Raw genomic sequence first — 27,757 nt, forward strand, 5'->3', positions numbered from 1 at the left:
TTTAATTGAAGGTAACTAAAATTAAGTAAGAGGTTACTTCTGATCCGAACTCTCAGAGCCGGTTTGCCACGCCCAAGCTGACTGTGCCTCTGATTGCTGAGACAGCATTTATTCTCTTGGCACCCACTCTGCCCCTCACACTGCACCTCTCCTAGTGGTTTTCCTGAACCCCGCCAGGTGCCTCCACAGGCCTCATCTCCGCGGATCTCTATTGTACTCGTGTAGTGATACTAGAGTACAACCGGTTCCCGATGAGTTGTCCGCTGCAGCAATGGACCAACTCACGCTGGTGCCTTCAACTCTAAAGGTTGGCTCCTTTCTGGTAACCATCAGTTAGTTCTCTATAGTTAAGTCCGTTTCTTGGTGAGAGGGGGTGAAGGGTGAAATAGATAAATGGGGATTAAGGAGGGCCCTTGTGAGGAGAACCTGATGTTATATTTAAATAATGAATCACTAAATTGTACACCTGCAACTAATATTACAATGTATGTTAAATAACTGGAATTTAAATTTAAAAAACTTAAAAATATATATTCTTTAAATAGAAAAAAAAAAGAAAATTTGGCTCTTTTCCCCACCGATCCTTGGCTAGCTACTTCCTTGTAGGTAGGTGACACTACTTGCCTTTTCTCTCAGGTTTTCATTTTGGTCTCATCCTTTTCTTCTTCTCTGCAATCCTGCCCCATTCTTACTGTATCTCAGACTTAGCCATACCTTGCCTTCCTTTCTTCCCTCTTTCTTTACTTCTTTGTTTCTTTCCTTCCTTCCCTCCTTTCTTCCTTCTTGTTTACTATAACCATGCACTATTACCTCTATTCTTATTTATTCAGTATTTTTCTTTACATCAATTCCCTTTAAAAATTAAACGAACAAGAAAAAGCCCAGAGTAATCCAAACAAAACTCTGTACCACTACTATAATTAAGCAATTATTTTACTTGTCACAGGCAGGAAACTAAAAATGAATACAATGAAAGCAAAAATTGTTGCTGTTATTAAGCCCCATTTCCAGTACAGTTCCCTGCCAAATATTTGAGACCAGTCTTGTTCTCTTTTGTTAGAAAAGGGAGAAATTAAGGTTTGATCAGTTATTTATTGCTATGATAATATTACATAATAAACAGTGGCACACATTTATTTAACATACATTTACTGCTTTCTCTCTAGTCTCAGACCAGTGGCTCTTTTTATAGTGGATAGCAGAAGCACCCCAAAATCAAGCAAAACCCCGTAAGAGCATTTAAAACTTCTGTTTGTGTCCTTTCTGTTAATGTTCCATTGGCCAAAGCAAGCCACAGGACCAAGCTCAACCTCATCAAGCAGAGAACCATTTTCCTTCCTGAATACGGTGTGTGGGAGTAGGGAGTGAGTACAGAGTGAATATTTGCTGAATAATAAATCTACTCTACCACCATAGAGTAGAGGACAGAGAAGTAGCAAACTGAGACTTTCTCTTTTTTTAATTAATTAATTAATTTTAAAAATCTTTCTATGTCTTTTATTTTTTGTTATTTATTTTTTTTAATTCTCAGTTTAGTTGACATACAGTGTATTCTTGGCTTTAGGAGTAGAACCCAGTGATTCATCACTTACATATAACACCCAGTGCTCATCCCAATAAGTTCCCTCCTTAATGCCCATCACCCATTTCCCCCACCCCATCAACCCTCACTTTGTTCTCTGTATTTAAGAGTCTCTGTGGTTTGCCTCCCTCTCTGTTTTTATCTTATTTTTCCTTTCCTTCCCCTATGATCATCTGTTAAATTTCTCAAATTACACATGAGTGAAGTCATATAATGTCTTTCTCTGACTGACTTGTTTTGCTTAGCATAATACCTTCCAGTTCCATTCACATTATTGCAAATAGCAAGATTTCATTCTTTTTCATCACCAAGTAGTATTCCATTGTATATGTATACCACAGCTTCTTTATCTATTCATCAGTTGATGAAAATTTGAGCTCTTTCCATAATTTGGCTATTGTTGATAGTGCTGCTATAAACATTGGGGTGTATGTGCCCCTTCGAATCAGCATTTTTGTATCCTTTGGATAAATTCTTGGTAGCAGAATTGCTGGGTCCTTGGGTAGTTCTATTTTTTTTGAGGAACCTCCAGTTTTCCAGAATGGCTGCACCAGTTTGCATTCTCTCCAACAGTGCAAAAGAGATCCTCTTTCTCTGCATCCTTGCCAGCATCTGTTGTTTCCTGAGTTGTTAATTTTAGCAATGCTGACCAGTGTGAGGTATCTCATTGTGGTTTTGATTTGCATTTTCCTGATGATGAGCAATGTTGAACATCTTTTCATGTAACTGAGACCTTCTAGTTGACTTAGTTGAAGAGAAATGGACAGGGTGAGCTCACTCTGGTTCTGGACAAAATCAAGGTTCCTTTAGCAAGGAACAAGGTGGTGTAGAGGTGATTGTGCGGAAGGCCACTGAGTGGGTCAATTAGCCTGCTAGGACTGCTGTAACAAAACCCTACACACTGGGTGGTTTAAACAACAGACATTTATTTTCTCACAATTCTGGAGGCTGGATGTCCAAGATCATGGTGCTGGCAGAGTTGGATTCCTCTTGGCTTGCAGATGGCCAGCCTCTTGCTACCTCTTCACATGGTCATCTGTCTATGCATGCACTTCTGGTACCTTTCTATGTCCCCTAATCTGCTCTTCTTTTGAAGACACCAATCAAGTTGCATGAGGGCACTCTCTAATGCCTTCCTTTTAACTTAATTGCATCTTTAATTTTTTTTTTAATTTGATAGAGAAAGAGAACATGAGCCAGGGAGAGAGGCAGATGGAGGAGAGAATATTATGCAGGCTCCATGCTCAGCACAGAGCCTGATGCAGGACTCAATCCCAAGGCCCTGGGATTGTGACCTGAGCTGAAATCAGGAGTCAGACACTCAACTGACTGAGCACCCCAAGCACCCCTTAACTGCCTCTTTCAATGTCTTATCTCCAAATACAGTCACGTTCTGAGGTAATGGGGGCTAGGGCTTCAGCATACAAAATTTGGGGGACACAATTCAGCCCATAACAGCAGGAGAAAAGCTATGTTGGCCACACTTGTTGAAGTCCCTCCCTCCTCCAAAAGTTGCTTCTTTGATTCTGTATCTTTTCTTCTGTTCCTTCCCCTTCCAATTAATGTTTATTGGATATAGTAGACTACATTAGCTGTTTCCATCTTTTTTATCTGCTACTGATAATCCAAAGCTAATTTTTTCTCACTTAATCACTCACCAAAACTGCTTGGGTTTTGCTTGTTTATTGTTTGTTTTCTGGAAACATGTTTTCTAATGTGCTTGCTACCAAATGCAATAGGTCCTTTTCAGTTCTGACTCATGGCCATTCTGGGTGATGTCAAGAAACTCTTCAACTGCTCTCTTCTTTATGCTATCACATCCTGTCTTTTCTGAGTCTTCTTTGTCAATATTGTCCACAGGGCCCCCTTTCTATTTCTTCTCTTTAGATATTCTTGTTCTCCAAGGACCCATCCTCAGCAAGTAGCTCCTCTCATTCCCTATGAACTTTCCATCTCATTCTTCCTTTGTCTGGGTAATTTCCTAAACCACATTTAAAATCATGACCTTTCCCCTGAGTTCAAACTTAAATATTCAATTGATTACTAAATACATACCAACCTCGGTATGACCTATATTAACATGACCACAACTGAAATCAATGTCCCCACCTTCAAACCTGTTCCTCTCAGAAAGTTTTACAGTCACCTACCCCAGTATAAGTAATCAAAAACCTAGACATCATCCTTAAGCGCCTGTTTTCCCTTAACTCCATTTGCCTTATGTAGTCACAAAGTCACCAGGTTCCAAGAAGAAATTCTTCTGATAATTTCTCAAATTTGGGGTGCCTGGCTGGCTCTGTTGGAAGAGTGTGCAGCTCTTGATTTCGGGGTTGTGAGTTCAAGTCCCATATTCGGTATAAATATTAATAAACAAATATTTAAGAAAACAGTTTCTCAAACTTACCTTTAATACATTCACCTCTCACCTATCAAGGTAATCATTTAGACTTACGTTGTTGACTGAATTCATTATTCTCCAGATGAAGTCCAAACCCTTTATCATGTGTTACAATGACCACTCCTGTCATTTCAAAACTTGAACTTGATGTTGAAATAATATTGAGTGCACCTTCCCAAGGCTAAGTACAAATAATGGCAGCAATCTTGGGACATATTATGTCACCAACACATATGCAAATTGGTTAGTCTGGGAATCTCCTAGAGCTATTGATTGCCCAGGGAAATTATACACCTCCAATACTTGGCCACTGGGACTTGGCAATCCTTACTTCTTAATTCCTGGGATTACGGGGGTATCATACAGGCTTTTACTAGATAAGGACAGGAAGGATGAGGTTATCTATCTTTATCTCATCCTGAAAAAGACGATATTTGGTGATTTCATTATAAACCCAGGAAGCCAATCTTTGTGAAAAGGACAGGCTAAATATTATGACTACATTTTCCAAGCCATACAGAGAAGGGGATGGAGTGAAGGGAGGAGATGCAGATTGCTGATTTTGGGTAGGTCAGACATTTCCCCTAAAGATATGGGTTCCCATCATCAATCATTCCTGAGCATTGAGAAGATAAGGAGATTGTGGGCTGGGCAGTGAGGAAGGGGAAATGATAAAAAACAATAAAGATAGCAGTGAAAGTGTCAAAATGAACAATCTGCCAAATTTAAAATTTTTGGAAGCTGTCAATTAAATGATATTCCCTTAAACCTGGATAAATCCAGATTAAGAAAGACAAAGTTGTGCTATTTGATTAACAGATTGTGTTTCTCTACTAGCCCAAACATAAACTCTGGTGTCTTTCAGTGGATTGCAGGATATCACAGTATGTACACATTGGAGTGGGAATTTTAAGATGACTGCAAGAGAAGTACTTTGTCAGGGGCTGGAAGAGATGGCAAGTGAAACAAAAGGGTGCATGGGTGTTGTAGGTATGTTTGAACCTTCTGCTGTCATTTACCAGCTATGTGGTTTTGGGGGTTATCACTTAATCTCTCCAAGTCTTTGTTTTCTTCTCTGTAAAATGGGGAACATAATATTACCCGAATCAGGGGTGTCTGGGTGGCTCAGTTGGTTGAGCGTCTGACTCTTGGTTTCAGTTCAGGTCATGATCTCGCGGCTTCATGGGTTTGAGACCTGCATCAGGCTCTGCACTGGCAGTGCAGAGCCTGCTTGGGATTCTCTCTCTCTCTCTGCCCCTCCCTCACTTGCACTGTCTCTGTTTCTTCCAAAATAAATAAATAAACTTTCAGAACAACAACAAAAATAGTACCTGAATCAAAGGGTGACTATGAATTTTAAGTGGGATCATTATCTGTATTTTCTCGGTATAGAGCCTGACACTTGGCAAGAACTTGATAAGCGAGTGATATTCTAACTACTGCTGTTGCTGTTATTACTAAGTATTCTTAAGGAGAAGAATCTAGACTCTCTGAGGTCCTTTGCTTGCTTCTCCAACTCACTTGAAACTGCTACGAAGGTTTATCCTCCATCTCTGGGTTCGAAACAAAGCCCCCCAGAGGCCCCAGAAACTGAGTCTGTGGTTCATCATTCAACAATGCCCCTCTCCCCTTCTTTATTGTCTCCAAAGACAATCCCCATGGTCTTGATTTAAAAATGATTTTAGGGGGCACTTGGGTGGCTCAGTTGGTTAAGCATCTGACTTCAGCTCAGGTCACAGTCTCACAGTCCGTGAGTTCAAGCCCCATGTCAGGCTCTGTGCTGACAGCTCAGAGCCTGGAGCCTGCTCTGTGTCTCCCTCTCTCTCTGCCCCTCCCCTGCTCATGCTCTCTCTCTGTCTCAAAAATAAATAAAAACATTAAAAAATTTTTGAAAAATGATTTCATTACTTGATTCTAGGAACACTCGATATCCCCACAAACACGAGCCATGAGGAAGGGACACTTCTTTGGAGGTGCCTACACTGTTCTCATACCTACGTTCTAAGGTCTGTAGATGCCACAGGACAGACAAAATCCCTAGGCCAGTGTCTGGCATGTGGCAAATACTCAATAAATGGAGATTCCCCTCCTCTGATCAAGCCTGCCCTGAGGTTTGGGGTGACTTGGGGAGGCCTCCAATGTCCCAACCACGTGCACATGCCTCTCTGTATAGAGGCCGGTCCAGGGGTGAGATGGAGGGTCTTGACCTTTCATTTCCTTCCTAAGATCCAGGATTCTGCTGGACTCTGCCACTGTCTGTTTATCTGCCTATCTGTGGGAGTCATTATCAGTCCCCCTCCCTCCTCCCTTTCTCCTACTTTTCCAGTCTTCCATCATTTTTCTTCATCAGTCTCTCTTATGTTTATCAAGTGTTTTATTTCCTTTCTCCCTCCCTTCCTCCCTCCCTCCCTTCCTTCTCACCTCCCTTCCTCCCTTCCTCCCTCCCTTTCTTCCTTCTTTCTTTCGCTCTAATTCTTTCTTCCATCCCACCTTCCCTCCCTCCCTCCCTTTCTTTCTCAATTGCTTTCTTTTGCTGTTTTATTTTTCTCTCTTATTTTTCTTTTTTCTCTGTTCCCCTCTCCTTCCCTCTCTTTCATTCCCTCGCTTTATTCTTTCAATATCTAACATGAGATTTTATGCTAGTAGGCAGGGAAAGACAAATATTGGATGTCTTGTCATAAGGAATCTCATATACCCAGAAGAAGGCAGAAGGCCCAAAGGGAAATGGAAGTAAATAGAAGAAGGGCAGGGCCCAAAAGGGTGTCCTTGCAGGTCTCACTGGGCCCCAGCTTGCCCAGAATTCTACCACTCCTGTTCTCGAAGCTTCTTCTGCTGGATTTTCCCTGTGACAGTTTTGGGCAAGTCTGAGACAAACTCCCCTGTTGGGAGAGGTCAATCCAGTGTGGGCCATCTGTGACCCCAGTGGGGCTGAATTTTTCAGAAGAACTGCTCAGGGGAAGCTCTTGAGGCTGGAGGCTGTAGGTGAGTGAGGGCAGCCTCTAGAGAATAAGGAGCTTCAGAAAGTGTTCTGGGACAAGGACAAGAAGAGAATGACTGGAACAGTACATAAAGGTCTACTCCATGGTGTCTGACATACTCTAGAACAGGGGAGAGCAGCACAGCAAACACAACACTGCACAGTCAGACACCTGAGCTTTGACCTCACACTCTCTGGGCTGCAGTCTCTCCCCTACAACCCACCTGACTTTGGACAGGTCACTTGACTTTTCTGAGACAATTTCCCCACTGACTTAACTGGAGGATAGTGACAACTTTGTTGGGTTGTTGTGAGGATAAAATAAATTTACACAGGCTAAGTTCTTAGCATGAGTAAACACTAGAAATATCTTAGCTGTAGTAATTAGCTTGGACTAGGGACACTAGATATTTAAGAGTTACAAAACCCAACTTTGAATTCCAGCTCAGCCATTTCTTGTTGGTGTGCCCTTGGCAGAACTATAAAATCTCTCCAATTTCATTTTTCTTACCTGTAGGGGAAAACATGTTTGATGTCGGGACCCTTCCATCTCTAACATTCCTGAATCCTAGGACAGGGGTGATGAAGACAGTTCACAGAGACTTCCTGTTACAAGGCTCAGCTTTGCCAGGGCTTTGGTCTTAGAGTCAGATGGCCTTAGGTCTGATAAATAACAACAGGGATACTGATATGGAAAAAGTTACCTTCTTAACAGCTGATGTGGGAAATTTCCAGAGCCAAGACTGACTTTGTGGATGAAGGAGTTTGTTAAAATCACAATGGGATGGAGCAGAGATTGGCAAACTATAGCCTGTGGGCAAAATCCAGCCCTCCTCCTGTGTTTGTAAATAAAGTTTTATTGAAACACAGCTATACCCATTCATTTCCAATGGTCTCTGGTGGCTTTAGCACTACAAGGGCTGAGTTGAGTTCCTAAAATATTTACTAGTTGGCCCCTGGGGTGTAGGTAGATAGAGGGTAGAGAGTAGCCTCACAGGAGACTCGGGGAGTTTTTGGTCCCTGGAAGGAGGGAAGAGGTAGAAAGAATGCTGCCCAAACATTCTAGAGGAGAGACTTGTAAAAACACACATCTATTGAGTAATATGACTGTGGATCCACTGGAGCCTCCAAAATATTCATTTATAACTCAAAATTCATAATATATTGGGTATGATTGGATTTTTAGTTTCCTTTTAAAATACTTACTACATGCTTAGTATGTGCTAGTCTTCTAAGTGCCTTATGTCTTACAAATATTAGCTCTTCTTAACAACCTGTGAAGGAGTAACATCATTATCCCCATTTCACAGATAAGGGAGCTGAGGCACAGTGAGATTGTTAAGTAGGCAATGGAGATAAATTTTGGATGCAACTGTCTAATTCCAGAGGCTGTGCTAGGACTGACTGCCTCACAATGAATTTGAGGCTGAAAGTCTGTGGTAGGCTCTTTGATGTGCTGCCCACTCCCCCCCCAACCCCCCCCCCACCCCCGTAAGAATGATTTAACCCTCCCACCCCACTGCCAGACCTCTTAGGGGAGTGCTGCAGCCAAAGAAAGCTTCTTCTCCCAGGGCCATATTCCCATCCCAGTGCAGCCTGCAACCATGCCTGATCTACATAGGGCTATAAAGCACCCTCCCAACCTTGCCTGAAGCTCAGAAAACTCTGAAAGGTCATCCTACCTGCAGAACTCCCCATGGGGGTGTTTGAGGTCCCCAGTGTGACTACATCACAGTGCACCTTCGCCTGTTGCCCAATCCTGCTCCTTCCCTTCCTTTCATTTCCCTTCCCTTCCTTTCTCTTTCTTTCTTCAAGTGTTGATCCCAAAGCACTCCCTAATAAACCTCTTGCATGTTAATCTCCTTCCCAGAGTTGATTTCTCAGAAAATCCACGTAGGACAATTAGCCTGTGGTGACAAAGCATCAGTGAGCTTCTGGATTATGTACAGATTTCATTAGCTTTAGGCTTAACATAGCTGCTCTCATCTCTACCCTAGACTCAAAAATACTTTTTTTTTCCCTTTCCCTGGGGCAAACTCCTATCTTGCGCCCACTTCCAAAAACTGGGTCCCCCTTCAGTGTCAACCACCATGCTTTAGTTCCCTGCCCTAGAGTGAACACAGGTATATAGTGGACTCTGTGCTTTTTGCCTTTTCTGGTAAGAGCACCCCTGTTTTCCTGTGGAGAACTATGCCTCTCTCCCTCAGTCCATATCATGGGTGTAAGTCTGTCTTTTCTCCATCTTTCCTGCACTTGCTTCAGAGGTGATCACATGACCCAGAACTGGCCAATCAGAGTGTTCCATCACCCTGCTTAAGGGATTGATTTAATGATGGGCCCATGACTTAAAATGGTCCAATGAGAATCAACCTGAAGACTTTTGCTGGTGCCTTTAGGGGAAAAGATGCTCTTGTATTATGTGATTTGCTAAACTGCTAAAAACCTATATTTGGAGCCTATATTGGTAGCCATCACAAAGGGGGAATATATATACCTTGTGCTAATCCTGTTAGATACATGGCTCCAAACACTGAAGAGGTTAGGAGATCCCAAGTTATCTGAAACAAAAATGTCCCACCAAAGGTCACTTGACATCCAGCTTGCTAAGTCATGCTCCCTCTTGCCTCCCTTCCCAACTGTCTTTCTCAAAAACACCAGTGGTAGTCCATCCAAAGAGAAATGGATTTGAGCTCCAAAAAGTCTCAAGCCCTGATCATGTACCTCTGTAGAGAGAGGAAGGGCTTTTCTTACCCAGCATTCATCTTGGCCTTGATGCCCAGGCTTGAGTGGGAGTGTTCTGCCACCTTGGGAAGGCCACTAGTCCCACTGGTGAAATAGATGGCAGCTGCTTCTTGGCTTCCAGTCTCAACACAGCAATGAGTGGTAGACGCTTCTCTGACAAAGACACAAACTGTCCAGTTTTCAGTTCTGCCCTGGACACCAGAGGTCCTGGAGACTCATCTCTTTCCACTTTCCTCCATGCTGGCAAGGGCAAGTCAAGCCAGCCCACTTCAAAAGGGGAGCTTATGAATGGTTAAGATCAAGAGATCCAGTCAGGCTTGGACTCAAAAACCACTCGGATTTGGCACTTTGTTAACTATGGGACTCTGGACTATTTATTTAACTTCTCTGAGTTCCATTTTCTGTATCTGTGAAATGGCATCAATAATTCTCATAGAGTTAATGAGAAAAGGAAATTAATTGTAACACAAAGAAAGAACAAAGAAAATGAGCAACTTGCTCAGCACAAACTCAATAAACGTTAACCTGATTGTTGTTGGGAGCCCTTGCACAATACAAGGTAAACAATATGTGCTCACTTAGTATCAGTTCTCGCAGTACAGCCTCTTCTATTTTCCCTTGACTTCCCTCTTTCAAACATCTCGTGTAGTGCCTCGATTTCTTTTTTAACGTTTTTTTTTTTTGTTTTGTTTTTTTATTTTATTTTTGGGACAGAGAGAGACAGAGCATGAACAGGGGAGGGGCAGAGAGAGAGAGGGAGACACAGAATTGGAAACAGGCTCCAGGCTCCGAGCCATCAGCCCAGAGCCTGACGCGGGGCTCGAACTCACGGACCGCGAGATCGTGACCTGGCTGAAGTCGGACGCTTAACCGACTGCGCCACCCAGGCGCCCCTGTAGTGTCTCAATTTCAAGTCTCTCAAAGCTGGTCACATGTTGCCTCTTTCTTTGACAGTTAGGAAACCCATAGGGAGAACAAAAGCTTTTGTCATGTCATGCTTGTGAAATTAGAAAAAGCTTTTGTTCTTCCTATGGGCATCCTAAGAGATGTGTCTCTAGTGGAGGGAGTCCAAACATGTGACAGGGAAACACATTCTTCCAACCAATCCTGCCATCCACTGTTGGAAGGACACATAGCGTTAGAAGCCTTGCATAGAGATACAGAGGGTAGGGAGAAGACACTCAGTATATCAGCATCCTCTTGTATTTTACCTTATATGCTCTTGGCCTCACCTCTGATTCCTGCCAGGTTTGCAGTAACCAGCTCTCGGGATTTCAATCCAGTTGGTGCTGCTCTTGGTGTGGACCATTGGTGACTCCCTTTTGTGCCCAGGACTTCTCTGTTACCACCATGGCATGGGACTCTGAGCCTGCTCTGCATGCATGCATGTGCAGCCCTCAAGTGTGGCGTATATGATGCCCTGCCCAGTACAACCCTCCACCAATAGGAGTCAGATGGCTCAATGCTTGTCAGTCCTTGAGTGGACAATCCTGGGAGGCATTCTGTGAGGTCCCTGCAGATCAAGCCCACTTACCCCATGCAGTGACCCAATAACAAACTCTTAAATTATCTTTTCCTTCTTCCCTGCTTCACACTCCCCAGTCTCACACTCTGCTCCCTGGACCTCCCAAATAAAGCACCTGCTCGTAAGTGCTTTGTTCAGTTTCCACTTTTGGCAAAAACGCAGGATGAGACATGTAGATACTCACCATAGGAGTGTCCAGAAATCCAGCCACCCATTCCAGCTTTTCTCAGATACCAGTAGCTTCGTTTTCAGGAAAGGGCAGTCAGGGGTCACAGCATCCACTGCCTGGGCCACTTTGTTGCCAGCCATGATGGCCCTGGCCTTAGACATCTGCGGCATACACAGAACGTCCTTGGCTTTCATTTGGATAGTCCCGGGCATGAAGATGAGGCCTGGAGAAGCCAAAAGTCCTAGAGAGAACTGGGAGTGAGGGTTATCTTCTCCCCTAGAGAAACATGATGTAAAACAGCCAGTAGGGAGCAAATGGGAGAGGAGGGGGTGAGGAAGGGATGGCCACTGGGGAATATCAGTAACAAGCCACTGAGGATCAGAGAGTGATTGTAACACAGATTTCCTGGTGGTGTTGAACTTCAAGAGGTGTACTGGGACTAAGGAGAGAAACTAATCTCACACCATGGACAGTCTAATCCTTCTTCCCCCCCACCCCCTGAACACACACATACACTGCCCCACAGGAGTTTCCTGTATCCAAAGACTCTCATATCGGATCTAAACTAAGGAAAGACATTTAGAATTTTTCTAGTCCTGCAACACAGGTCCTAATCTAGACCCTGGTGACTTCTCCCAAACCTGGGACACTGAATTTTCACCGGCGAGAGTGCTCTTAGTTTTCTTCGTTTTTGTTTTCTATCTTGATGAGACTGTCGTGATTTTGTTTATTCTTCTAAAGTTTCTTTATTGTGGAAGGAGAGGGAGACAGAGAGTGAGCAGGGGAGGGGCAGAGAGAGAGGGAGACACAGAATCTGAAGCAGGCTCCAGGCTCTGAGCTGTCAGCACAGAGCCCGATGCGGGGCTCGAACTCACAAGCTGTGAGTGACCTGAGCTGAAGTTGGACGCTTGACTGACTGAACCACCCAGGCGCCCCTGTTTATTCTTCTAGAGAATAACTAGACTTACAGTTCACCATTTACAAAGCTGATTTCGCACATTCCTCCTGATGAACAGCTTTTACCCCTGGCTCACTTTCTTCCCACTTGTAACACTTCAGGATCCACACTGCAGACCTGTTAACCACATCCAGTGTGTCTCCACCATAATGGCCATGTTGAGTCAGGCCCACAGAAAAGCAGACACATCTCCTCCGCTGAGTTCTCCTTCCCTTCAGACCATAATCTCTCACTCTGTCACCTTCCTCACATGGCCTGGAAGGGCCTCCATGCGACCCCAAGTTCCTACAATTGTTTCTACCTCCTCTGATTACTCCTGTGTTTTGACCACAATTACATCTTCCTCCTTATTGAGAGAATATCTGTTGCATGTGAGAGAGGCAAGGAAGGAAAGGGTGGGAACGAGGGAAGGTTGTGCAGGAGTTTCTGTGGCTCATTCTTAGACCTCTCCATTTGTCATCTCTCATCTCTAAAGGTTGATGATTCTAGAATTTCTGTCTCCATCCCAGCTGTTGTGCCCTTCAATGCAATTTCTTCTCACTTCCAATCCCTTCTTTTCTTTTTCCCATACATATTTTTGATTGAGATATAATTGATATATAACACTGTACTATTTTTAGGTGTCCCAAGTAATAATTTGCTATATGGATATATTACGAAATGCTTATCACACAAGTTAACATCCATCACCACACATAATTACAAGTATTCTTTCTGGTGATAACAACTTCTAAGATCTGCTCTCTTAGCGACTTTCAAATACACCAGACATTATCGTTAACTAGAGTCCCATGCTGTACATTACATCCCCAGGACCTACTTATCTTTTAATGGGAACTTCTCATCCCTTCTTGAACATCACATGAGCACCCCCAACACTTACCTAACTGAACCTGTCATCTTATCCCAACACCCCAATACCTGTTTCTCCCTATGGTCCTCACTGCAGGGAAAGCCTGTAGCATCCACCCAGCTGCCTGAGTGTCTGTGACTTCCCCATCTCCCTGGCTTTCTTCCACTACCATATGTCATTCATCAAAAAAGGGTGTTCTTGGGGCGCCTGGGTGGCTCAGTTGGTTAAGCGTCTGACTTGGCTCAGGTCATGATCTCATGGTTTGTAGGTTCGAGCCTTGCATTGGGCTCTGTGCTGACAGCTGAGAGCCTGGAACCTGCTTTGGATTCTGTGTCTCCCTCTCTCTCTGCCCCTCCCCTGCTCGCACTCTCTCACAAAAATAAACATAAAAAAGGGTGTTCTCAACTTCCTCCTAATTGCCTCTTAAATCCACTTACTTGTCTCTGTCTCAACCACCCCATCCAAGCTTGAAGCCACCATTATGCCTTGTCTCCTGTCCAGGTTTCCCACACCCACTCCTGCCCTCCTTCATCTCATCTCTATGCACCATCCAGCATGACCTTTTACAAACAGAATATGATCATGTCACTCAATCCATCCATGCTTTTCCATTCCTCACTGGATAAGGATGCAGAACCCTCCCCATGGCACCCAGGGTTCTGCCCATCTTTCCAGGCTCACTTGCCACTAGTTTCTCCTTGCTGTCTCCAAATACACAGACATCTTTTCAGTGTTTCCCATAATTTGCAAGCTTCTTTCCTGTCTGTTCTGTTCCTTCTGCTCGAGGCATCCCTCTCTGTCTCTTCTCCTGGCTGAATCCCACATATCCTTCAGATTCCAGCCCAAATATCACTCCACTGAGACTTCAGTGACCCTCTCAGATTAGTCAGTTCAGGTCTCCTTTTATAATAGGGAATGACAACATTTTTGTGCAAAGGGCCAAATAGTAAATATTTTCAGCCCTATGGGCCAGATGCTGTCTGTCCCAAATACTCAAGTCTGCCATTGTGGTGCAAAAGCAGCTACAGACTATATGTAAATAGGGCATGGCTATGTTCCAATAAAACTTTATTTACAAAAACAATCTGTGGACCAGATTTGGCCTATAGGTCATAGTTTGCCAACTTTTTTTTCATTAAGTTCTTATAAAATTCTCATGCCACTTATCAAAATTGTGATGAAATAATTATGTGTGCAATTAATAGTTGAATGGCCATCTTTCTCCAAAGATCTTTAAGTCCCATGAATGCACAGGCCATGTTTTGTTTACTCTGTATTAGCAACCTCTAGCATAGTGCTTGGTGCATAGCTTGCTTAAATAATTAGAAAAAAGGGTGGTATTTCCTTATGAGGAGAGACAGCATGCTATGGGGACAGGACATCTTTTGGGAGGGGCAGTTGAATTTCTCTGCCATCAGCTTCCTTCACAAGGGAGAGGGTGACCAGACCAGGTGGCCAATTACCAACCTCCTCGCATGCAGCCCAGGGTCACCAGCCCCCTCTCAGGCACTTGGGGCAGCACCACGGCCACAAGGTCCCCATGCTGCTGGCTGCATGCGCCCAAAAGGACATTGGCTGCCTGCTGGCTGAGTTCACTCAGTTCACTGAAGTTCATTATTTCATCCCCATCACTGCTCACTCACCACAGGGCTGGGTCTGTAGGTGGCTTGCCAGCCTGAAGAAAGAGACCAGCTTATCAGGGTGGGCCGGCACACATGCACAGAGAATAAATCCCCTGCCTTGCCTCGGAATTGTCACATCAACGCTTAGTAGACTTGTTGACATCAACCCCCCTATACACTTCAATGAGCTTATATTTCTATGGGTTCTATTTACTATACTAGAAATTAATTTTTTTTCAACGTTTTTTATTTATTTTTGGGACAGAGAGAGACAGAGCATGAATGGGGGAGGGGCAGAGAGAGAGGGAGACACAGAATCGGAAACAGGCTCCAGGCTCCGAGCCATCAGCCCAGAGCCTGACGCGGGGCTCGAACTCATGGACCGCGAGATCGTGACCTGGCTGAAGTCGGACGCTTAACCGACTGAGCCACCCAGGCGCCCCAGATTTCATTCTTTAAAAGGCTAAACAACATTCTATCATATGGATATACCATATTCTGTTTATCCATTCATCCCCTGACCCTACCTTCTGGCTACTGTGAATAATCCTATCATGAACAAATATCTCTTCAAGACCCTGCTTTTCATTTTTATTTGTTTCCATGTATTTTATTTCTTCTTTTATTTCCTGATTGACCCATTCATTGTTTAGTAGCATGCTGTTTAACCTTCATGTACTTGGTGGTCTTTCCAATTTTTTTCTTGTGGTTGACTTCTAGTTTCACAAGGGTGCGGTCAGAAAATATGCATGGTATGATCTCAATCTTTTTGAACCTGTTGAGGGCTGATTTGTGACCTAGTATGTGATCTATTCTGGAGAATCTCCCATGTGTATTTTGCTGCTTTAGGATGGAATGTTCTGAATATATCTGTTAAGTCCATCTGGTCCAGTGTGTCATTCAAAGTCATTGTTTCCTTGTTGATCTTCTGCTTAGATGATCTTTCCATTGCTATAAGTGGGGTGTTAAAGTCCCCTACTAGTATTGTATTATTATCAATGAGTTCCTTTATCTTTGCTATTAATTGTTTTATATATTTTGGTGTCTCATGTTAGGAGCCTGAATATTTACAATTGTTAGATCTTCCTGGAGAGTCCCTTATATTATGATAAAGTGCCCTTCTTTAGCTCTTGTTACAGTCTTTGGTTTAAAAATCTAGTTTGTCTTGGCGCGCCTGGGTGGCTCAGTCGGTTGGGCATCTGACTTCGGCTCAGGTCATGATCTCACGGTGTGTGGGTTTGAGCCCCACGTCAGGCTCTGTGCTGACAGCTCACAGCCTGAAGCCTGCTTCGAATTCTGTGTCTCCCTCTCTCTCTGCCCTTCCCTACTCATGCTCTCTCTGTGTCTCAAACATTGAAAAAAAATGTTTTAAAATAATCTAGTTTGTCTGATACAAGTATGGCTACTCTGGCCCTCTTTTGTTATCCATTTGCATGACAAATGTTTCTACATCGCCTCACTTTCAATCTGCAGGTATCATTAGGTCCAAATTGAGTCTTTTGTAGGCAGCATATAGATGGGTCTTGGTTTTTTATCCATTCTGATGCACTATGTCTTTTGATTGGAGCATTTAGTCTATTCACATCCAGAGCAATTATCAATTGATATGTGTTTATTGCCATTTAAGTAGTTGTTTTGTCTTTGTTTCTGGAGGTTTTCTCTGTTCCTTTCTTGTCTTCCTCATCTTTGGTCTTTCTGTTCCGCTCAAAGAATCCCCTTTAATATTTCTTGCAGAGCTGGGTTAGTGGTCATGAAATCCTTCAGATTTTGTTCGTCTGGGAAACTATTTCTCCTTCTAATCTGAATGATAGCCTTGCTGTATAGAGAATTCTTGGTTGCAGACATTTCCTATTAAGACATTGAACATATCATGCCACTCCCTTCTGGCTTGCCAAGTTTCTTTTGAGAGATCTGCAGCTAGCCTTATGGATCTTCCCTTGTAAGTTAGGGACTTCTTTTGTCTTGCTGCTTCTAGGATTTTTCTTTATCACTATATTTTGCAATTTTAATTAAATATGCCTCGGCGTTGGCTGCTTTTGTTTATTTTGATGGGAGTTAGTACCTCCTGGATTTGGATGTCTGTTTCTGTCCCCAGAACAGGGAAGTTTTCAGCTATGATTTCCTCAAACAAACTTTCTGCCCCCTTTTCTCTCTTCTTCTTCTTCTGAGACTCTTATAATACAAATGTTATTATGTTTGATGGAGTCACTGAGTCTTCTCAGCAAGACCCCACTTTTTCATTCTTTGGGGTATATACTCAAGAGTGAAATTGCTAGTAATTCTATTCTATTCTATTTTATTTTATTTTATTTATTATTTTTTTAGAGAGGGATAGAGTAAGTGCACAAGTTGGGGGAGGGGGAGAGGGAGAGGGGGAGGGAGAGGGAGAGGGGGAGGGAGAGGGAGAAAGAGAAGCTCATCCAGGCTCTATGCCCAGCGCAGAGCTCAATGCAGGGCTTGATCTTACGAACTGGGAATCATGACCTGAGCTGATATCAAGACGCTTAACTGACTGAGCCACCTGGGTGCTCCAAATACTAATTCTATTTTAAATATTTTTGAGGAGCTGCCATAGTGTTTTTCAGAGAAGCTGTACCTTTCTACATACCTACCAGCGATGCACAAGGATTCCCATTTGTCTTAGTTTTGTTTTGAAATAGTTTTGATTTCATGGATTACTCTGAAAGAGTCTCAGGTATCATCAGGGGTTCCCATATCATAGTTTGAGATCAGTAACACAAAGACAAAGGAAAAATCCACTCCTGCTCCCTGCTACTCTCCCTGCTTTGTACATCTCTTTTCTGAAGTCTGGATTTGTGCTTTCTCCTGCACCTGTTACCCCCTCTTCCCTGTGCAAATACCCTCTGGTTCCTCAGCTCCAGTGTTAGGAACCTCTTTACCCATGACTATATAGTACAGCTATATACGAGCTATAGAAGCTCATGATTAAGGACGAAGGACCTGAAGTCTGCCTGGATTTGAATTTGGCTTCCACTGCTACTGCATTGTGTGCTCTTGAAGAAGTTGTTACTCTTTCCCCGAGTCTCAGTCTTATTTGAAAATGGGGGACAGTCCTAGAAAACCATTTAGACGAGTAAGGATTGAACTTGATAGTGCATATCAAGCACACAGCCACAATAAAATGTTTAGAATACCTCTGGTAGGGACCACTAGAAACTGGTAACCTCAGTTGCTTCTGGAGAGGGGAGCTAGTTTGACTTTGAATTGGATCCAGTGGGCTTTTTTATTAACTTATTCAAATTAAAGTTTTATTTATTAAAAAGGATTTCAACCATCTCCACTTTGACCACAGTCTGTACTTTCTAACTGATTAAACTCTTTCCAGCTTACCTTTTAATTCGGACAAAAGACCCTGCCAGCAAAGCATCCTCTGCCAGAAATGAAACTACTCCCTCAAGCAAGAATAACTGCCCTGATTTAGCAAGACCCTGGGGGACTGACCAAGGCAAAGACCCACCTGACCTTTACTGCCCCTCTGCCCATAGCCACCAACCTTTGTGCCACATTTTCCTTACAAAAGCCTGGAAATACGTTCACCACTTTGGAGACAGTGTTTGAGATGCTAGTCTGCTGTCTTCCCGGTGTTGACCTCACTGAAATGCATTCCTTTCTTGTTCACCACCACTTGCCTGTTTGCCTTTGAATTTTGTCAGTGGTGAGTGGCCAAACCTGATCTGGTTGGGACCCCAGAGCCAGGTGCTCTTGCATTCCTTCACCCCAGCTACAATTCCTTTTTCAGAGTAAATAGGTAAATTGTTTTCTTAAAAAAAAATGCATTCTCATACAACGAACAGTAAATTATAGCAAGACTAGAACGGGAGACTTGGAGAACTATCTTTGGACTCAAATTCACACACCTGCATGGATCGAGGGTCTGGGAGTCATGGCTCCTTCCTGTTGATCACCTGGATGCAGCAGATTTGGGGAATGAGGGTTGTGGTCCTGGAACAGCAGTTGGGGCCTCCCAAATGGAAGGAAGTTCAAGAGAAAGTAATTCATCCTCCCCTTTTCTGGGAGAACCCCCAGACCTGTGTGGTCCGGACGTTCTGGAGCCAGGTTCCCCTAGATAAGCCATGGAATACCACCTTCCCTGGATATATCTGGTTTTGCCAAATAGTCAACAAATATTTACTGACTGCTTCTCTCAGATGGACACAAAGATGACTAAGACAGATCTCTCTCAGTTTGGAGTTGAGATAGCTAAAAGCATGGAAAATGATTAGGTTCATTTTAGATACTGGTAAGGGTTGTCAGAGGTCAAATCATGTCACACCTCTGCTCAGTGCCACGACTGAATCCCAATTTCATGTAAAAGGAATATCCAAGTGTTTACCACATTATCCAAGTTCCTGCATGGTCTTCACCCACATTTCCATCCTCTCTGGCTTGATGTCCTGCCCACTTACCACATACTCACTGTCCATTCAGATCCACTGGCACACCCTGCCTCGGGACCAGTGACTTTGTGGTTTCTTCTCAGACCACTTTCCCCCATGTGTCTAGGGATAACCCCCTCTCCTCCTTCAAATCTTTGCCAAAGACTTTTCTCACCTTCTCAGGGAAGCTTACCTTTACCACATACTCCAAATGGTAATCCACCTCAAAAATGGTTCTGCCTTCCATCCCCTCTATGAAGTACTCCATTTTCCTTAATACTCAATACTTTCTAACATATTATAGAATTTACTTATTCATAATTTTTTGCCTCTGTCTCCTTCCATTAGAATCTAAGTGTATGAGGGAAGAGATCTTTGCCTGTTTTGGAGATGATTTACCTTGAGAACTTAGAACAGTATGTAGCACACAGTGGGTACTCAGTAAACATTACAGTGAATGAATGAGGTCTATGAAGAAAAACACAGACTGTGGAAGTAAGAAAAAAACCCACCACACACACCCTGGGTAAGGCTGGGCTGGGGAAGAGGCGTAGCTCTAAGCTGGATTTAAGTTTAGATTTAGATTGGACTAAACATCTTAATGCCTGAAAATGAGGTGTGAAAAGGAATAAAAACATAAGGAATCTGTCCCAGGGCATATAGTCTTTTGGGTGAGGCAGAGAGGATGGACATAGTGGGTCTGGATATCAGTAGCAGGAGGAAAAAATCTACAAATCTATTGTCTGACTATAGACCATCAAGCCCAGCCCACTCATTATCTCCATTATTTCTGCCACCATATGGTTAGGGGGTGTCCTGGGATTCCCCCCAAAAGATCCTTAACATGGGCTCAGGGAAAGCTTTGCACAATAAATGACTTAAAAGCTGAGCCTCAGTATAGTTGAGACCTCTGGCCAGGGATAGGCAAAGTGAGTGAACAAAGATACTACTTTCTTACACCATACACAAGAATAAATTCAAAATGGATTAACAACCTAAATGTGAGACCTGAAACCATAAAAAGCCTAGAAGAGAACATAGGCAGTAATCTCTGACATTGGCCACAGCAACTTTTTTCTAGATATGTGTCCAGAGGCAAAGGAAAGAAAAGCAAAAATCAACTATTGGGACTTCATCAAAATAAATAGCTTCTGGGGTGCCTGGGTGGCTCAGTCAGTTAAGCGTCCGACCTCAGCTCAGGTCATGATCTCATGATTCATGAGTTCAAGCTCCGCATCGGGCTCTGTGCTGACAGCTGAGAGCCTGAAGCCTGCCTTGGATTCTGTGTGTGTGTAGCTCTCTGCGCCTCCCCCACTCACGCTATGTTTCCCTGTCAAAAAAAAATAAACATTTATAAATAAATAAATAAATAAATAAATAAATAAATAAATAAATAAAGCTTCTGCACAGTGAAGGCAACAATCAAAAAACTAAAAGTCAACCTATGGAATGGGAGAAGATATTTGCAAATGACCTATCAGATAAAGGGTTTGTATCCAAAATATATAAAGAACTTATCAAACTCAACACTCAAAAAACAAATAATCTGATTAAAAATGGGCAGAAGACATGAACAGACATTTCTCCAAAGAAGACATCCAGATGGCCAACAGACACATGAAAAGATACTTATCATCAGGGAAATGCAAATCAAAACCACAATGAGATATCACCTCACACCTGTCAGAATGATTAGAAACAACAACACAAGAAACAACAGGTATTAGTAAGGATGTGGAAAAAAAGGAACCCTAGTGCACTGTTGGTGGCAATGTACAGTGGAGCAGCCACTTTGAAAAACAATGTGGAGGTTCCCTTAAAAAAAATTAAAAATAGAACGACTCTAGGGGCGCCTGGGTGGCTCAGTCGGCTGAGTATCTGATTTCAGCTCAGGTCATGATTTCATCATTCGTGGGTTCCAGCCCTGCGTCAGACTCTGTGCTGACAGCTTGGAACCTGGAATCTGCTTCAGATTCTCTCTCTCTCTCTCTCTCTCTCTCTGCCCTTCCCCTGTTCATGCTCTGTATCTCTTTGTCTCCATCTCTCTCTCTAAAACTGAATAAAACATTTAAAATTTTTTTTAAAAAACCAAGAACTACTCAGCCATCAAAAATAATGAAATCTTGCCATTTGCAATGACATGGATGGAGCTAGAGAGTGCATTTCTAAGTGAAATAAATCTGTCAGAGAAAGACAAATACCATGATTTCACTCATAAGTGGAATTTAAGGAACAAAACAAAGAAGCAAAGGAAAAAGAGAAAGAAATAAACCAAGAAACAGACTCTCACTATAGTGATCAAACTGGTGGTTACCAGAGGGGAGGGGGGTGGGGAGATGGGTGAAATAGGCGATGGGGATTAAGGGGTGCACTTGGCATGATGAGCCCTGGGTACTGTATGGAATTGTTGAATCACTAATATCGTATCCCTGAAACTAATACAACACTGTATGTTAACGAACTGGAATTAAAATAAAAACTAAAAGAAATAATAATAAGAAAAGGAACAGGGTGAAGAGTGTGAGGAGAAAGAGATGGGAACCTGGAAAAGGTGGGCAGGGGTCTTGGCAGAGAAAGGACAGAGGTGGAGACTCAGGGAGGGGCTGCTGTGCAAAATGTCCCCAGCTTCAGTCGTTCCATTTGTTAAATAGTGATTTTAATGCTCTCTTCTCAGGATTTGAGTGGGAAACTGCTCGGATCCGTTTTCCCCAAGATGGCTCTTGCAAGATGATTTTGCTTGAGCAGTGTTCACGTTCACTTTTTTTTTTTTTTTTTTTGATGCACAAATGCATGAGGGAAAAAATGAACAGGACTCCGGACTCATCCTCTAACATATATATATTGCTTAGGGTGAAGATACTTTTGTTTAAATGTGAGTTGATTTATAGCACAGATGGTGTGTGGAGACAGCCACATTTCTGAAGGTAACATGGGAGTGAGTGAAGGTGAGAAATAACAGAGTTAGAGGACTTGAGCAGAGCATCTAGCACAATGCCTGGCACAGAATAAATAGTCAACAGAGGGATGGTAGCAGTTCTTGTGGCTGTTGTGATTACAATGACTTCTAAGGCTGGGGCTGCTGGTGGGGAAGTGTGGGGTGCTGGTGCCTGGCTCCCAAGGGTGCAGCTGCAGCTGAGTTTTGCCTTTTTCGTTTTGGAGACAAGCTGGGCTGGGGCGACTGTGGGAGAAATGGCTGAAGGGGGGAGGGGCTGTCAAGGGTATCAGTTTGGGAGGGTTCTTGGGGGAGGGTGAGTGGGCCTCCCCATGCCTCCACCCCTGCCCTTCATCATCCTTGGCTTATACTGACTGAAGTCTGGACAAAGGACCCTGGGTGGGGAGCTCTGATTACCGCTAGAGAACAGACTGGCTCAGCCAAGGGGCTTAGAGGAGAAGACTCCAGTTCCAAGTCCCTGGCTTTTAAGGAACTGACAATTTGCGGGGCTCATTAGGAATTCCAGCAGTGTCTTATACATGACTCCAAACCCCTGCTAAGAGCACTAATGGGGTTGCAAAGTCAGACCTGTTGGGTTGGGGTAAATCACCAAAGCCCTCTGAATTTCCACCTTTAAAATTAAGAGAATTAAAAAAAAAATTAAATTAAATTAAATTAAATTAAGAGAATTTGTCCATGCCATAAAGGCAAAAGACTTAAAAACAAGTAAATCACTTTTGACAAGTTTTTTTTTTTTTTTTCTTTTTAAGAGCTAGTGAAACTTTAAGAGGATTATTTCATGCCATAAACCTTCAGGGGCTTCTTAGCACTCGTTGAAGACAAAATTCCTAACAAGCCATCCTGAACTACAAATTGCATAACCTCTTTGTTCTACCTGTAAAATGCAGGTATGTTATCAGTACCGATGCAAAAAGATGGTTGAGAGTTAAGACATTTGGAATTGTGTCTGGACATAGCTGGTGCTGAGTGTGAGCTGTTCTTAGAAACACAAACCTATCTCTCCCACCTCAGGGCCTTTGCACATGCTATATCCTTTATTCAGAACACTGGGTCCCAATCTTTTTACTTAGTTTCCTTCCACCTTTCAATCTCAGTTCACCAGGGACTTCCTTATGGAAGGCTGTCCTGATATCCTGAGTCCTCCCATAGATTGATCAATCCCCTCAATCTATGGGGATCTAAACTCTAATCTAAACTCTTTCCCTCGTGGCATTTATCACAGTTGTGCATTATGTGCCTTATTCTTTTGATGAATAACATCAATGTCCCCACTAGACTGTAAGGCTAGAGTCATGGGCTGAATTGTGTCCCCCAAATTCATATGCTAAAGTACTAATCCCCAATACCTCAAGTTGTATTTGGAGATGGAGCCTTTAACGTGGTGATTAGATTAAACTGGGGTCACCAGGCCCTCATCTAACCTGACTGTTCTTATAAGAAGAGGATATTAGAACATAGACACATACAAAAGAAGGAGGAACATGTGAGGACATAGGAGAGGATGGCCATACAACCAAGGAGAGAAGTCTCAGAATTAAATTAACCCCACTGACACCTTGAACTTGGACTTCCAGCCTCCAGGACTGTGGAAATAAATTTCTGTTGTTAAAGCCACACAGTCTGTGGTACTTGTTATGAAAGCCCAAACAGACTCACATAGGTATCAACTGAGTTGGATTTTGCTTCTTATTGTATTCCCAGAACCCAGCACTGAGCAGGTGCTCCATAAATATTGACTGGTAGGTGAATGGAGGTTCTGGGGGTCAGGCAAACAGCACTAAAGATCACTTTGAGCGTTTATCTGCTTTGCTGCACATGGCTGGTCTCAGCTGCCTAGAACCACCTCTTTCTGTTTCTGGGCCTGGGACACGGCTTTGGGTCTTTATGTCTTTCCTGGGCACAATGTAATACACTAGCACTTGGGGGATGATGTGTTGGTCTGTGGAGGCAGATTGTGGCTTGGGGGAGTTGTTTCTTTAAAATAATTTTTTCATTAAAATAGTTAACACAAACTCACTGAGAAAGCCAGGAAAATAAAGAAACACACAGAAAGGAAAGAACTATTGTCCACTATTTTCAATCCCCAGGAATATTGCTCTTAGCACAAGTATTTCCTTTCAGGCATTTTTCCATAGTTTTCCCTTTCCCTTTCAAAGTTTTGGTTCTCCACTATACATATACTGTTTTCATTCTGATTTAAAATTAATTTAGCTCAAGTTTTCCCCAAGGCATATTTTTTAAAGCCTCAACATTTATTGAGTTAATCTATTACACTTGAGTTAATCATTGCCTTATTGGTTGGACACTGAATTTTTCAATTTTTTTCAGTTTTAACACAATGCTCCAGAAATGTCCTTTGAATTCCTTCCTTTTTTTTTCTCCCTAAGTTTATTTATTTATTTTGAGACAGAACATGAGCAGGGGAGGGGCACAGAGAGAGAGAGACAGAGAGACAGAGAGAATCCCAAGCAGGCTCCGAGCTGTCAGCACAGAGCCCAGTGCGGGTCTCTATCTCATGAACCGTGAAATCATGACCTGAGCTGAAACCAAGATTTGGACGCTTCACCAACTGAGCCGCCCTGGCACCCTGACTCCTTTCTTTTATAATGACTGCTAAACAGAATTTCTGAGCTAAAGGATATGACCAATTTTTTATGACCCTGGATGTGATTACCAAATGGCTTTATCAAAAGGGTCGAGTGGTTATACTCCAACGGCCAGTGAATGAGATCACAGGTGCCCTGACTCTGTGATGACCTGTCCTTCAGAGAGCCGGCTGGAAGGAAGACCAGTGGGCAGCTGCTGAGGATGCCTCCAGACAGAGGAGGGGGAAGTCAAGCCACCAAACACCGCCACTAGACTGGTGGTGGATGTGCACTCTGGGTTAGTGATGTTCTTCTGCTCTCTTCCTCCAGGGTACTCCAGGTTCCTCCATTGATTCTGTAGATGCCCATGTGGAACTGAAAGCCTCTGATACTGTAAGGTGGAAGGGATGATGCTCCAAACAAGGACTAACCAGTGATTGCACCAGCTCCTCTTAGAAGCTTCTGAGGCCTATGGGGCCTTTCGTGGGCTGCCTCTCGTCTCCCCCCACTCTTGGCTTCTCAATTTACTCCTTTGGATCTTTCCAGAAACCGTCTTGGGCAGTTCTGAAACAAAGGTCACCTAGTGGCCATAAACAAAAACATTTTGAAATCATCATTTCCCAGAAAGACTTCTGTCTTGAGTCATTACCCTCTGCCGCTTCATTGGAAAACTTCCATGATTCATAGATTGCTCCAAATGGCAAAGACCAAAATGGCTAGGGCCTGGGGCATATGACCTTGCCAGCAGCAATTCAGCACCATCCCCCCCAAACCTGGTTTATGCCACTTTTTAGGGTCAGAACAAACTGTAGTTTGGGGTGGGCCCGATGGGGAAATAGGGAGAAAAGGCTGAAGCAGCAGGTAGAGTTATTTGTATCTTCATCCCCCCAGCACCTGACCCTGAGAGAGAATCCACCTAGTGTGTGCTTGGGTGATTTCCCAGCTCATCATGTCCTAGAACCCCCGATGTTTACCTTCCTGGGGTACTTGTATGGAGCAGTCACCCTCTTCACATGCTCCTGGAGCTCCCGAGTTAGTTTCTCTGGATCTTGAGAGGAGTAAGTTGGAGAAAGGACTATAAAAGCCTTCACCACCTGCCAGAAAAAAAAAATCCAAAAACAAAACCCCCCAAACCAGAAAGAATCAGGCCCTGTATAACAACTCTTTTCTCCTTAACCTAGCCTTGTAAATAAGTGCTTACACTTGCCAGCCCAGCACGAAAATCCTGCCAGCAGGATTCAGCCAGCGAAATGGACATCATTTTTTTTGCCCTGTTGCCTCCTTTCCATGAACAACTATTGGAAGCACTGGCTTTTATGGAATGATTCCAGGATCCTACCTGTTTCCCAAACTTCTCTCCTTTCCTAAAATGACACCATTAGCAGTCAATGGGCTTCTCTTCCAATGGAAATACTTTGGAGTAAAGAGCTTCACAAACTCCTTAGGGTCCATACCTTCCAGGTCTTCCTGACTAGAAAGGTAACTGGCAATGCCCCAGATAGGCAGGATTCGGAAAAATGCAGACCACTCTCCCAAGGGGAGATGGGTCTTTCTGAGCCCGCATATATGAGTGTTTACAATCAGCAAACGTTTTGCTGCACAGCTTCCATGCCAGGCATCCTGAGAGACATTCTGCACCTTGGTAGTTTCTGCCTGAGTCTTTCTTTGCAGGCTGCCTCCTGCCATGGAGGAGGAGTCCTGAATTCAGGCACAACAGAACATGGTTTCTGATAGGAATGGAAGAGTTCAAAGGCCAGTAGGTTGCTTATCCACCCCAGCATATAGCTCAGTCAACAACATCCTGTTAGGTGGTGGTTCACCATCCTTGCATACTTCCCAAAGGCGGGCATCTCACTACCATTCCAAGTTCAAACAGATCTGGTTATTAGGAAGGGCTTTCTCTGGCTGTTAAAACTACCAAACATTTATTGAGTACCTTCTACACGCCAGGCTCTGTTCTGAGTACTATAAGCAGATTAACTGTGCACACAGCCATTTGTCAAACCCCAGTTAATTTGTGGCATACAAAACTAGCTGTACTTTTCCAGCTGTGATTTCTCCAACACAGACATGGGGTTCCCACCTCCCTTTTTCCAAATTAGTGGCCTCAAAGTTTTTTTTTCATGTTAACTGATTTATTTTAAGATGGCAGGGAGCGGCAGAGAGTGATGGAGAGAGAGAATCCCAAACAGACTGCGCTGTCATGAACTGTGAGATCGTGACCTGAGCTGATTCAAGAGTCAGATGCTTAACCAAATGAGCCACCCAGGTGCCCGTGGCCTAAAAGTTTAATGGGCACCAGGATCACTTGGATAGGGGCTTCTGGTCAAAATGAAGATGCCTTGGGCTGCATCCCCAATCGCTCTGATTCAGCAAGACTGACTTCAGGTCTAGAAATCTGTAGTAAAAAAAAATTTTTTTAAACGTTTATTTATTTTTGAGAGGGACAGAAAGACAGACCATGAGTGGGGGAGGGGCAGAGAGAGAGAGGGAGACACAGAATCTGAGGCAGGCTCCAGGCTCTGAGCTGTCAGTACAGAGCCTGACGTGGGGCTTGAACTTACCGCGAGATCATGACCTGAGCCAAAGCTGGACAGTTAACTGACTGAGCTACACAGACACCCCTACAAATTTTGTATTTTAAACAAAATGATGCAGCTGTGAGTAGTCCAGGGCCCAGATGAGAATCACTCTTGTGGCCCTGGTGCTTCTGAGAACAGAGCCCGATTTTGCACTAACTTTCATAAGGTAACTACACTATAAGTAGGATTACGTTGCATTTACAGCCAGTGAAAAACACATAGGTCTGCCTATGGGCTTAATCCTCCCATTCTATTCTGCTGGGACCCATGGGAAGAAATTTTCATTTCTCCTAAGAAAGGTCAGCTTATTAAACTTGGCCCATCCTTCCGCTATATCAAGGTCACTTTGGATACTTTCTGTGTCTTCCCTCAAGTTGGATATTCCTCAGCAGTCATGTCTGGCATGCTTGCTAT

At 43.4% G+C, this 27,757-nt stretch overlaps 1 protein-coding gene and 1 long non-coding RNA gene across 4 annotated transcripts in view; one reads left to right on the forward strand and one right to left on the reverse strand.

Moving 5' to 3' along the window:
- LOC131500636 (uncharacterized) lies at positions 1-26,201 on the forward strand. The gene is made up of 3 exons (XR_009256394.1): positions 1-307; positions 4,846-4,970; positions 25,092-26,201. It is a non-coding gene; the product is annotated as an uncharacterized LOC131500636 (long non-coding RNA).
- The window catches only part of ACSM5 (acyl-CoA synthetase medium chain family member 5), a 115,367-nt gene continuing 112,017 nt past the window's right edge, over positions 24,408-27,757 (reverse strand). For all 3 annotated transcript variants that reach the window (XM_058709882.1, XM_058709884.1, XM_058709885.1), the window contains 2 exons: positions 25,736-25,855; positions 24,408-25,341 (listed from right to left, as the gene is read on the reverse strand). In XM_058709882.1, coding sequence (XP_058565865.1) covers positions 25,231-25,341; positions 25,736-25,855 — 231 coding nt within the window. In that variant the 3' untranslated portion in view covers positions 24,408-25,230. The remainder of the gene's footprint in view (positions 25,342-25,735; positions 25,856-27,757) is intronic.

This window comes from Neofelis nebulosa, chromosome 18 (genome assembly GCF_028018385.1).
Source record: "Neofelis nebulosa isolate mNeoNeb1 chromosome 18, mNeoNeb1.pri, whole genome shotgun sequence".
Classification (NCBI taxonomy): Eukaryota; Metazoa; Chordata; class Mammalia; order Carnivora; family Felidae; genus Neofelis; species Neofelis nebulosa.